At 36.5% G+C, this 13,059-nt stretch overlaps 1 protein-coding gene across 1 annotated transcript; it reads left to right on the top strand.

Moving 5' to 3' along the window:
- Window positions 1-9,404: 9,404 nt before the first annotated feature.
- Window positions 9,405-12,379, top strand: LOC127150673 (uncharacterized). The gene is made up of 3 exons (XM_051089176.1): window positions 9,405-9,630; window positions 10,342-12,108; window positions 12,359-12,379. The coding sequence occupies exons 2-3, from the start codon at window positions 10,894-10,896 to the stop codon at window positions 12,377-12,379; spliced, it is 1,236 nt and encodes a 411-aa protein (XP_050945133.1). The 5' UTR covers window positions 9,405-9,630; window positions 10,342-10,893.
- The last annotated feature ends 680 nt before the right edge of the window (window positions 12,380-13,059 follow it).

Raw genomic sequence — 13,059 nt, 5'->3', positions numbered from 1 at the left:
ACTAATAGATCTAATTGTCATGTTGTTAGTTATGAAGATGCATGTTATTTATCTAACCCATACGAGCTAGATCTTATATAAGTTACTTAGTACATATAAAAGATTTTTTATATTATGGCAACTTATGAAGCACTTTAAATCATGTTGAAATATTGATGATGTACAAAACTAGCCAACAATATTCTTATATAAAGATAAAGCATCAAATGATGACATCAATATTCAACAAAATTCTTTAAAAGACTTGGCAGCCTTCACCAACATTTGAAAAGTTGAAGCACAACACTGAAATGTGACAACTTGGAGAACTCAAGTGATGTACTCATGAGAGGGAGTAAAAATTCTGCACTTTTTTCCTTGACTATGAGTTTTTCCATTGGGTTTTCCTAGCAAGGTTTCTAATAAGGCAATTATTAAATTACATAAAATGATGTACTCTTTTTCCTCCACCAGGATTTTTTCCACCGGGCTTTTTTTCTAGTAAGGTTTTAACGATACATTTATTTTATATAATATGGACATCTAAAGGGGCAGCATTATTAATATTCTAAATTAAATTGAATATGATTAGATGTCCATAACCTCCATAGGTTACAAATACATCCATTAACCTCTCCATCAATCTTTATAACTTTCTGTGTCCCCTCTTTATGTTTAGTTTTGTAACCATTATTCTCACAACCCTATAAATAGAGGTTGTAGAGATCATTTGTAAACACACCACACTTGAGTTCAATTGTCTTCTCTACTTCCTTTCTTTCCTATTCTTCTCTTTATGTTGTTCATATTGTTATTTATTTTATAACAATTTAAACTAATAGTAATAAATAATTGATGTTAATTTATGAATTATACTTTTGTTGTTTGTGTAGCAGATAGGAGAGTAAGAATAACCCGGACTACCCAACCCATATTATAAAGGTTGAGTTGAGTTTTTTTTTTTTGGTTGGGTTGAGTCTCGGGTTGAGGTTTGAAAAAAATTCGGTTCAACCCAACCAAGCCCGAGTTAATGATATTATATATGTTAATATTTAATTTTATAATACGATACTTAGAATGTTTTTGGATTTAAGAAGTTTGGTTCATATTTGACTCTCCTTGAGTAATACGAGATGTTTTAAAACTTTTGGTTAAGTATTATTATGTTAATGTTGTACTTTATGGATGTTTTTTGATGTGTGGATTTATGGATACTTAGTAAACAATGCGTGCGATGCACGTGAAAGTCGTGAAAAAGTTGCCAACATGAGCTTAGCTCAACTGGCACCTGTATGTACTTGGGGAAAGAGGTCCTAGGTTCAAATCTTCCCACCCCTGCATTTAATTACAATATCTTTCCAAAAGAAAAATCGTGAAAACACTATAATGAGTGTTTAATACTCAAATATTTATTAAAAACTGTAGATGACTACAAATACAAAAAAATAAATAATTACAATGATTACAATAATTAATTTCAAATTATTGTAAACCCTAAACCCTATATTAAAAATAGACCACAAAATAAAAATAAAAAAAGAAAAAAGAAAAAATTAGAAGAGAATAGAAAAGCATGATTAGATTTCTTCTTCACCCTTAGCATTTTTTTGTGACTTGTGAACATAATGAACAAAAAGGGATATTTATACCCAAAGATTTGAAAATGAAAAATTTGAAAGGTTACTACAAGAAATTGTGTTTTTTGTGGCACACAAAAAACGTCACTAACAGGCAAAAACATGTCGCTAAAAGTATTAGCCGAAGAGCCATTCGTTGCTAGGCTTGTCGTTGGTTCCGCTTAGGTTAAAGTTTTAGCAACACAACAGGTATGTGCAACAAAAGATATACTTTTAGTGACGTTTGTGCATTACTAAATGCTTACTTTTAGTAACATAAGTTATGTCACTATTTATTTTTTATAGTGACATTTTGAACAAGCCACTAAAGGTGATGTTTTAGTGACAAATAATGTTGTTGCTAAAAGTTAATTTGTGACCATTACAAACATATTTTGCGATGTATGAAGTATGCCGCTAAAAATTCCTATAGTTTTTTTTAAAAAAAAAAAGTAATGCTTTTGCGACGTTACTGAAAGCACTAGTAAAAGTATTTTATTACATAAAAAAAATAATATCCAATTGATTAATTATATAAATATGTTCTAAAATATCAAACATAATAATTTTAAAAGCTATATCACTGAGCAACATGCCTTAACACCAACTTCATCACAAAAAATATATGTCAAGAAACTTTAATAATTTCCTAAATAGTTCAAGCAATGTCAACCTAAATTATAAGTATGAAGTTAAATGTAGTAAATGGATGTTCAAAGTTAGTTCCAAGTTATAACCATGAAGTTACATCGGACCAAAAGTATTGTGCTAACAAAAAATTCCTACAAGTCTTGCAATCACGAAATGATCTTTCCTAGCAAAATTATAAGGTATGAACCCAAAACTCTTTTCATATTCATCTGAAGTCCATTTGTGCGTCAAATTTGAAATGCAACATAACAGAATAAATAAGTAAAACATGTAAGCAAAAAATGAAACATAAGCACTTTAAATATGACATACTCAAATAGATAAAACTCGAACTTTCTAAAAGAATGAGGGGGGGGGGGGAGGACATGACTAAAGCGAAAGCTACAAACTCCATAATGAGGAAAGGGGGCATGTCTACATCAAAAGCAACAAATTCAATATGACTGAACTCAATAACGACTTCAAAGCATTATGACGACACTACTCAAATAGATGAAACTCAAACATCCTAAAACAATGATGAGGGGGAATGCCTACATGAATTGATTCATATCCATCCGTAGGTCACGTAGTCTTTTCTTAGCTTCATAGTAGGAAGCAAGTAGCTTCACACCATCCGAAAAGGCTTCATTTAATAATTCAAGCAACATATCAAATGATTTGTTGCTCCAATGATTAAGGACCATAATGTGCATAAGTTTCACTAAAAAATTAAAGTGAACTTTAAACATCCTCGATATAGCTCCTTTTCTATTTCAAGAAACATTCCACTTATTCTATCGGACTCATTTTGCTCATTTGATTCTATTCTAGTTTCTTCAAACATTGGCCCATGTAGATCATGAATCCTCTTTAGTATCTCATCATCCATAGTATCTATAACTCCAATGTTTTCTCTAAGATTTACATTCTTTTCTCTACATTCACTTTTTGGAAAACGTTGCACCTAGAAACATCGAATTATACCTTAAAAATGAAGAAAGATCAATAGTATCTCTGTGGAATATTCATCACCTATAAGTCGGGGACGTACCATATTTATACAAATGACATTCTACGACATCTAATATATTCCATTGACGGTCAAACAATTTGAACAAGGACATCTTGTTCTTCCCTCTTCGTCTAAATGATTAGTTACAATTTCGATAAAGTTAGCAACACCAACAGAATATTCACTAGAAGCTCGATCTCTTAAACTTATCCAACTTCGATCCATAATAAGTAATGCTTAAAGTACCTAAGTTAGAAATCCAGGTGTTAGAATCAAAGCCATATATAAATTGTGACATATCACACAAATAATGGATGAAAAGCCCAATAACAATTGCCACAAAATATTACCTACAATTAAATTCTTAGAAAAAGAAAGGAAAGTATGGAAATGTTTGTGCTACATAAGAATCAACCCTATTGAGAACCGATACAGATGTAAATAGTTGAGGAATAAGGCCCTCAATCAAACCATCATGCTCTTTCTAAGAAAGAGGAATTGTTGAGTGGCTATATATATAAAAGAACACAAGTTGAGAGTTACTTGAAGATAGTAAGTTCCAATAGAGGATAATACATCAACCACCAAAAAATCGGCATCAAGTGATGCAAAGAAGGACCATACCTACTGTTAACTAAAGATGTCATCATGAGGATGAGCTTTTTATAATGTTTTAATACAAACAACAACAATACCCACAAAATAAGCATTCTCCATTCTACAATCGTATTTATAGAGCATTAATTCACTAGGAGAAAAAACAATATCGAGTGGAAGCAAGATATTTCAGGCTTGGCAAAGGCGTAAAAGAAGATGCCAACAATCATTGAACTACTATTAGATTTCTCGAGGCTGAACTATATGTTATGCAAACGAAGCTACATGAGAAAACCAAAGGGATGCTCAAACTAAAGGGGTTAAAACCCAATCTTAAATCTTAACAGAATAAATCTTCAACAAGCTAAAACCCAAAAACTACAACCCAAAATATTTTTAAAACTTAAGAATCTCATCGAAATGTAGATGAGCATTCGAGTAGGTACTCAGCTGAAACGTGTCTTGGGTTGTCGTTGATGAGAATTTTGGTCGTCCGAGCAACGTCGTGGTGTCGGGGAAGTTCTATTTATGTTTCCAGATTTGAAATGTCATGGGTGTCAGGGTCTATCGAGCAACGTTGTGGTTCGCCATCGACCGGTAGAGGTGTGGAGAGGCTTTTTAGGGTTGTACAAGCATGTTGATCGTCGTGGTTCATCGTCGATTGACTGATGGAGGTGGAGGCAGAGATGGAGAAGCTTTGTGGGTTTAGGGGGGATTTTCGAGTTGGGTAGAGGGAAATTGGATTTTTAATTAATAAATTTTCTAATGAAAATGTGGAAGGAAATTAAAAGAGGGAAAATTTTGGTAAAGTTGTAGCAACATTTATGTTTGTTGCTAAAACTATTTAATTTTTAGTTATTATTGTGTTACTAATTCAATTTAAAACGTTTCGCTAACATCTTTTGTGACACTTTTTTTTGTGTTGTTAGAAATAAACTTTTACTGATAAAATTAGTTGCGTCACTAAAACTTTGTCACTGGATAATGAATTTCTTGTAGTGAGATAAAGAGTTAATATGAGAAGGGAATGTGAATAGTTAGAAGAAATGAGACAATAATTTAAAAAATTAATTTCAAATTGAAAAATAAATTTAAAAGGCAAATTACAATAAAACCAAAGTAGGAAACAAGTAAATGAACTAAAAGAAATGACAAAATTGGAAACAAAAAGTTTCTCCACTTCCATCTTTTTATATATTACTAGTTAGTAACACGTGCATTTCACGTGAAATTTGTCATTTTATTTTAGTATATAAAAATATTGGGATTTGTATAAATATCATAATATGAATTTGTATTCAAATATAGTAGAATATCATATTGTATAATTAAAATAGTTATGTGATCTCATATTATTTAAACATATATAAATTGTATGAACATGAAAGTAAGCACATACAAATAATATTAGACACCAAACTTTCCCCTGTGTATATTATATAACTAACTATTAGATGACTTTATTATTTAAATAATTCAAAAAACATATATAAAAACTAAACTAATCTGATGTGGTTAATTTGAAAAGGTGTGAACTAAAATCATGCACTATATTTCACATCTCAAAGAACAATAATTTCATCATAACAAACTTTCAGCAACAACCAAATTGAAATTTTGATGTGAAAACCAAAGCTCATTTCAGAGGTTAATTAACGTTAGAATTTCATTTTCGATATCTTCATAACTCGTCAAGGCTCACAATTTTTGACAACCTCATAAGACACCTTTCTTCAAATTTGGCACCACTAAACTGTTTGTAATTTGTCATAATGAAATCACTCTTTGATCCTAAACCCTTCTTCACTACTCTACATATAAATAAATAAATTTTTAGAGGGTGAATTGAGAAAGAAAAAGAAACAAGTTACGAAAAAAAAGTGTTTTTGTATAAAAAGAAATGTTGACTTTACGTATAATAGCTAGAAGTTGTATTAGAAACTATTATAGTGAGAGACTAAAAAGATTACAAACATTCTGTTATTTGTGTAAGACCATTATATAAAATAACTTGAAAATATCTATGTATGGAAGTCAAAAGGATTGATACCTTAGTTTGACAACATTTGTCAAAGTATATATACATCTCTTATTAATGCAAAAATATTTCTTTGTTTCTTGAAAAAAATTTGAGAGAATGAATTGAGAAAAAAAAAATACACAACGTCAAACAAATTAACATAAACAATAAACAAATTAGAAAAATGAATTAAGATTTTGGAAAAAAAAAATAGTAGAGGATAACCCTTTATATAGTTAGAAGTTGAAGAGATTGCATAACTCTTGATATTCCATTATTAAATATAATTAAATGTAAAATCATTGATTATTTTATTAATATTAATAAATTGAAATATAAACAAACTTCCTGCATTCTAGTATTTCATCTTCTAATTTTTCTACCTATTTTTTTCTTTTTTATTAACCTTATACCACTTGTTTTAAATATTATTTTATTAATTTAAATGTGCATAATTCTTGAAATTCGGTTATTAAAGGTAAAATCATTAATTATTTAATTAATATTTAGAAATTCAAATAAAAAGAAACTTAATGCATTCTAGCATTTCATCTTCCAACCTTTCTACTTCTTTTTTTTTACTAAATAATTAATAGTTAGTTTTCTTAAAGGGAAACTTTCCTAAATATAACAAACTATTAAAATATTTACGGCCCGTTTAACAAATCCCATAAATTTAGCCATTTTTTTAAATATTCTATATTTGCCATTCCATCCTTTTCTTCTCGCAATTTTTTTATCGTCCTCTGTACTCTTCCGATTTCTTCTATCTTTCTTTTTTTTTTAGATTTGGGTAACCAAATCTATTTCTTTTTATCATCATTCTTGTTTTTCTCTCTTTTTTTAGGTATGTTTTTATTCCTGTTTCTTCTTTTTTCTTTTTCTTTTTTTATTGTATCGTCTTTCTTCTTTTATTTTTTAAACATATGGTGTATAAAGAATCTTTAAAAAATTGGTTAGGCATTTAAATTAGAGTAACCAAAACTAAAAGATCGTGTATAAAGAATATTGAAAAAAATCGTCTTCCTTCTTTTCTTTTGAAAAAAATTGTCTTTCTTCTTTTCTTTTGAAAAAAACGTCTTTCTTCTTTTCTTTTGAAAAAATCGTCTTTCTTCTTTTCTTTTTAACACAGATGGTGTATAAAAAATCTTAAAAAAAATGGTTAGGCATTTAAATTAGAGTAACCAAAACTAAAAAATCGTGTATAAAGAATATTAAAAAAAATTGTTTATACCAAATTTTGAAAAAAAAAAATCGTTTAGATTTGGGGTAGCCAAATCTAAACGATCGTGTAAGTAAATTTAAACGATCGTGTAGCCAAATCTAAACGATCGTGTAGGTAGATTTAAACGATCGTGTAACCAAATCTAAATGATCGTGTAGGTAAATGTAAACGATCATATAGCCAAATCTAAACGATCATATACCAAAATTTTGAATTTTTTTTTAGATTTGAAACCCCAAATCTAAACGATCATATAGCCAAATCTAAACAATCATATACCAAATTTTGAAAAAAATGGTTGATTTGAGGTAGCAAAATCTAAACGATCGTGTACCCAATTAATTACGTTACCAAATATATTAGGCGCATTGTTGACGGGACATTTTTGGTATTTTACACGGTATGCATTTGGGTTTTTTTCATTTTTGGAATTGTTCTATACAATATAAATACTTTGTCGTTTTTTTATATTTTTGAAAAGACTCATTTCTTAGATAATAGAAGAGAAGTTGCACTAATTAATTATAAATACAATGAAATGAAATGAAATGAAAATGTCAATTACTATAAAAACCAAAGTTGTAACTAATTACATTCAACTTTGAAAAAGGGTGGAGATAAAAAAGTTTCTGCCTGTAGCCACTTTATATATAGTATAGATTTTGTTTTAATAATTAATAGTTAGTTTTCTTAAATACTGGAAGAGAAATTGCACTAATTAATTATAAATACAATGAAATGAAAATGTCAATTACAATAAAACTAAAGTTGTAACTAATTACATTGGACTTTTAAAAATGGCAAAATGGAGAGAAAAAAGTTTCTCCCTATAGCCACTTTTATATATAGTATAGATTATTATATATACTATAGATGATGTCATAATGTTTTTGAAATTTAACAAATATTAGAAATGAGAAAAAAATTATACAACTTGATAACCAAACTCAACCCATATTTTTAAGGTTCGATTGGGAATACTTCTCTCATCATTCAGGTTACCAATCCACCTAGCCCGAAAATTCGGGTTGGTGCCAAAATACTTCTAAACTCAATCCAACCCATTTACATCCCTTGTAGCATATATGAAAAAGAGATAATTGTAGAAATAGCAAAATTGTAGATAATAACTTAAAAAATGGAAAAAAGTGGAAATAATGAGAAAAATAGCAAAATCATTGGCTGCCCCATTTTTTTAATCATATTAAACCCAAATATACCCCTTGTTATAGGATAATCATAGACTCGAAGTACAACGTATTTGAATGGATCGAATATGAGGCAGGATATCCCAGATTTCACAATGACAGTGTATTTTGAAAATAACCTTCAAATTTAATAAATCCTAACTAAATCTGCTATTTTGTTAGACAAAATTGTAGCAACCTCCTTGTAACGCCCCAATGATCTTGTATCCATTTTTCTTAGTATTTTTTTTTTATTTTATTTTATTTATTTATTTATAATTAAATAATGGAACTTATATCATTAAGATTTGGATTTTTCTTTTTTAAAGTATTAAGTAAACTCCAAATGAAATTATCTTGGTATTTAAGATTTTTATACGTATTTAAAAGTTGAGGGAAAGGAGGGATTTGTTGAGAAATTGGGTGAAATTTTAGAGAGAGAAGGGTGAAACTTGGAATTAATCAAAGAAGAGAAAAGAGGGAAATTATTTTATAAATAGGAAAAGAAAAGGAAAAGAAAAGGAAAAGAAAAGGAAAAGAAAAGAGAAGAGGGAGAGAAGAAAACCCTAGCCGCGCCGCCGCCGCCGCCGCGAGCCACCGCCGCCGCCGCCGTCGCGAAACCCTAGCCGCCTACCCACGCCACACGCACAGCCGCGCCAGAATTCGTCCAAGCTTCCTCGCACGCCGAAGCCGAGTCGAAGCCGTCCATTCACGCGTCTGCAAGACGACTGGAAGCCGAAGCCACCCCTCGCGCCGCTTCGATCCGAGGCAGATCAGCCGAAACTCATCGCGTCCCGAAGCCGAGATCCATCTCCACGTCGAAGCCGCGTCGCCAGCCGAACGCGTCTGCAAATCGGAGCCGCGAACGCGCCTACACCCGAGCCGCACCGAAGCCGCGAACGCGCCTGCCTCCAGCCGACGGACGAAACCGAACCCGGAACCACCACCCGCGCGTCCGAACCCGGAACCGCCCGCGCGCCCGAAACCGAAACCCGCGTCCGCGCCACACGTGCCCAGCTCTCCCCGCGTGCAGCCGCGCCGCGCCGTGCGTTCCGCGTAGCCGAGCCGCGCCCCCTCCTTGTAGCAAGCCGAGCCGCACGCGAAGTCCCTGTACCGAGCCAAGCCGCGCCTACGCCAAGCCGAGCCGGTCCTGTCTTCTTCCAGTCGAGCCGCCAAGCCTGTTTTGGCTCCTTCCACCTAAATTTTTGGTAATTTCCAAATTCCCTAGCCTGCCCAGTAATTAAATGAGTTAATTTGGAAATTTAATTAATTTAATTACTTTCCTCAAGAAGCAAATTGGACCAAATAGCTGCTGCAGCTTAGGACTTCCTCAGTAGGAACTCATCTAGCAACATCTCGAGGTAAGAGATTTCTACTACTAGCCCCATGTGAGAATTTGATGTTGCATGTTCCTTCAGTGACATACGATGATGGTTGGGCTTACGATGTATGATAATATTTTATCATGATCTGACGAATGACATGGCCATACTTCGGCATAATATTATAGTAATGAGAACCCTCGAACCATATGTGACTGTATGATAAGACTGATGGGCTTATGATGTATGTGACTGTATGATAAGACTGATGGACTTATGACGTAGGTGACTGTATAATGAGAACTATTAGTGACTGTTTGATGATAGCTGTAGTGGGGGATGAGATGGTGGTTATTTTCTGATGATAATTTGATGACGTATGCATATGTATGTTGGGATTGGGGTATCTGTTAACTTCTCCTATCTGAGTCGTACCTGCATGGGTGTCCTTCGGGATCACCACCTATTTAGGACTGTTAGGCTCGACGGGGCGCCAGTCCAGCATGACTATAGATATGACTCGAGCGACTCGACGGGGTCCTCGCATCCCGACGGTCCTAAGTGTCCCCTGGACACCGAAGACCAGAGTTATGTCCCTACGGGGCGCATGTTGCACGTGTTCGGGAGCGTGCCAGAGATTGGGTACTAGTTTCAGGACTCGATAGGAATGTTAACAGGCACCTAGTGGGACTAGTAGTGGGTCCCTTACTGAGTATTTTTATACTCATTCTCTTCATTTCATGTTTTCAGGTAGAGGACGAGGTAAGGGCAAGGGCAAACTGGCGAGCGACTCGAAGTGAGACCGTGAAGGGCCATAGGGGCTACCGCTTCCGCTTACCTTTATTTCAGATTTTCGCACTTGAGTTCGAGTACTTTCATTATTTACCATCTTTATGTAGATAGGGCCCGCTTAGGGATTTTAAACTTAACTCGTATTTCTACATGTTACTTTAACTATCTTTCATAAATAAATTTGCTAGATTTCTTTGCATTTATTTACACCAGATTTTATGACTTAAACACTGATCCTAGATTTAGTAACCACTTCGATTCAGCATAAAGAGTCGGGTCGTTACAGTTGGTATCAGAGCGCAGTGTTTTAGGTCCTGTAGACTGACTTATGATGTAAGTCATTTTGTTTTGATTTTACCTCACCCTATGGCTATACGGTCCTTCGTCACTCGCCAGGTATGCCTAAAGCTTTACAAATATTAAGATTATAATGTTGCCTGATTAGATTAGACTTAGAGAGAGAATATTGAGCTCTAGTGGTGAAAAATTTGTTGGTGAATTTTAGGAAGAATGCCGCCACGTAGAGGTGCACGTCGAGGAGGTGGCAGGGGAGGCAGAGGAGCCGGTCGTGGCCAACCGGCGGAGCAACCTGCCGCGCCGCCAGTCAACCCCGACGTACCAGTCAACCCTAATGCACCGGTCACTCAGGCGGATCTCGCCGCAATGGAGCAGCGTTACCAGGCCATGCTGCAAGCTGCTCTAGCGCCGTTCCTCGCTGCTCAGCAGAACCAGGCCGCCCCTGTTCAGGACCAGCCTGTAGTCCCTCCAGCCCCTGTTCAGGACCAGCCCGTCATCCCTCCAGCCCCGGTGGAAGCTCAGCCGGTGCCAGTACAACTGTCAGCTGAGGCCAAGCACTTGAGGGATTTTAGGAAGTACAACCCGAAGACTTTCGACGGATCCTTGGACAACCCCTTTAGAGCCCAGCTGTGGTTGACATCCATAGAGACGATCTTCAGGTACATGAAGTGCCCAGAAGACCAGAAGGTGCAGTGTGCAGCTTTCTGTTTGGAGGATAGGGGGACTGCCTGGTGGGAGACTGCTGAGAGGGCGCTGGGAGGAGATGCCAGCAAGATCACATGGGAGCAATTCAGGGAGAGCTTTTATGCTAAGTTCTTCTCTGCCAACGTGAAGCACGCCAAGCTCCAAGAGTTCCTAAACTTGGAGCAAGGCAAACTGAGCGTGGAACAGTATGATGCCGAGTTCGACCTGTTGTCCCGTTTTGCCCCTGATGTGGTAAGGGATGAGGCCGCCAGGACTGAGAGATTTGTTAATGGCCTCAGGTTAGACCTCCAGGGTTTTGTACGAGCTCTTCGACCAACCACTCATGCGGATGCTCTACGCATAGCACTGGATCTGAGCCTGCATGAGAGAGCTGGTCAATCTAAGGTTGTCGGCACAGGGTCAGCCTCGGGACAGAAGAGGAAGGCGGAGGCGCAGCCCGACGTAATACCACAGCGGACTCCGAGGTCAGGAGGTGTCTTCCAGAGACACCGTCGGGAGCTGGCAGCAGCTGGGAGAACTTTGAGAGAGCTACCCACTTGTACTACCTGTGGGAAGGTCCATGGAGGACAATGTTTAGCTGGGAGTGGAGTCTGCTTCAGGTGCAGGCAGCCGGGGCACACCGCTGATGCGTGTCCTCGGAAACCCTTAGAGACGACGCCACGTCAGCCTTCTGCTCCCCAGCAAGGGGGAGTCTTTGCCACGAACCGGCAGGAGGCCGAGCGAGCTAGTACGGTGGTGACAGGTACGCTCCCAATCTTGGGGCATTATGCTTTGGTACTATTTGACTCGGGGTCATCGCATTCATTTATATCCTCTATTTTTGTCAAGCATGCGGGTTTAGAAGTAGAACCGTTGGGTAGTGCCTTGTCTGTCTCTACTCCTTCTAGAGAGGTCCTTTTGTCTAAGGAAAAAATAAGGGCATGTTGGGTAGAAATAGCAAACCATACCTTGAATGTAACTTTACTGGTGCTAGATATGCAAGATTTCGATGTAATTTTAGGCATGGATTGGTTGTCAACTAACCATGCAACCATAGACTGTTTTAATAAGGAAGTAGTCTTTAACCCTCCTTCCGGGGATAAGTTTAAGTTTAGAGGAGCAGGCATGGTAGGTATACCCAAGGTCATCTCAGCAATGAAGGCGAGTAAGCTACTTAGCCAGGGTACTTGGGGTATCTTGGCGAACGTAGTAGATATGGCAGAACCAGAAGTTTCCCTATCTTCCGAACCAGTAGTAAGGGAGTACCCTGACGTTTTCCCCGACGAACTCCCAGGACTTCCGCCTCCCAGGGAGGTAGACTTCGCCATTGAGTTAGAGCCCGGCACCGCCCCTATTTCTAGAGCTCCTTACAGAATGGCCCCAGCCGAGTTAAAGGAGTTGAAAGTCCAGTTACAGGAGCTTTTGGACAAGGGCTTTATCCGGCCCAGTGTATCACCTTGGGGAGCCCCAGTGTTGTTCGTGAAGAAGAAGGATGGGTCGATGCGCCTTTGCATTGACTACCGAGAATTGAACAAGGTGACAGTTAAGAACCGCTACCCCTTACCCAGAATCGAGGACCTGTTCGACCAGTTACAGGGGGCCACCGTCTTTTCCAAGATCGACCTGCGATCAGGCTATCACCAGTTGAGGATTAGGGACGGTGATATTCCCAAGACGGCCTTTCGTTCGAGGTAC

This window comes from Cucumis melo, chromosome 8 (genome assembly GCF_025177605.1).
Source record: "Cucumis melo cultivar AY chromosome 8, USDA_Cmelo_AY_1.0, whole genome shotgun sequence".
Taxonomy (NCBI): Eukaryota; Viridiplantae; Streptophyta; class Magnoliopsida; order Cucurbitales; family Cucurbitaceae; genus Cucumis; species Cucumis melo.
This window is presented reverse-complemented; position numbering and strand designations above follow the sequence as displayed.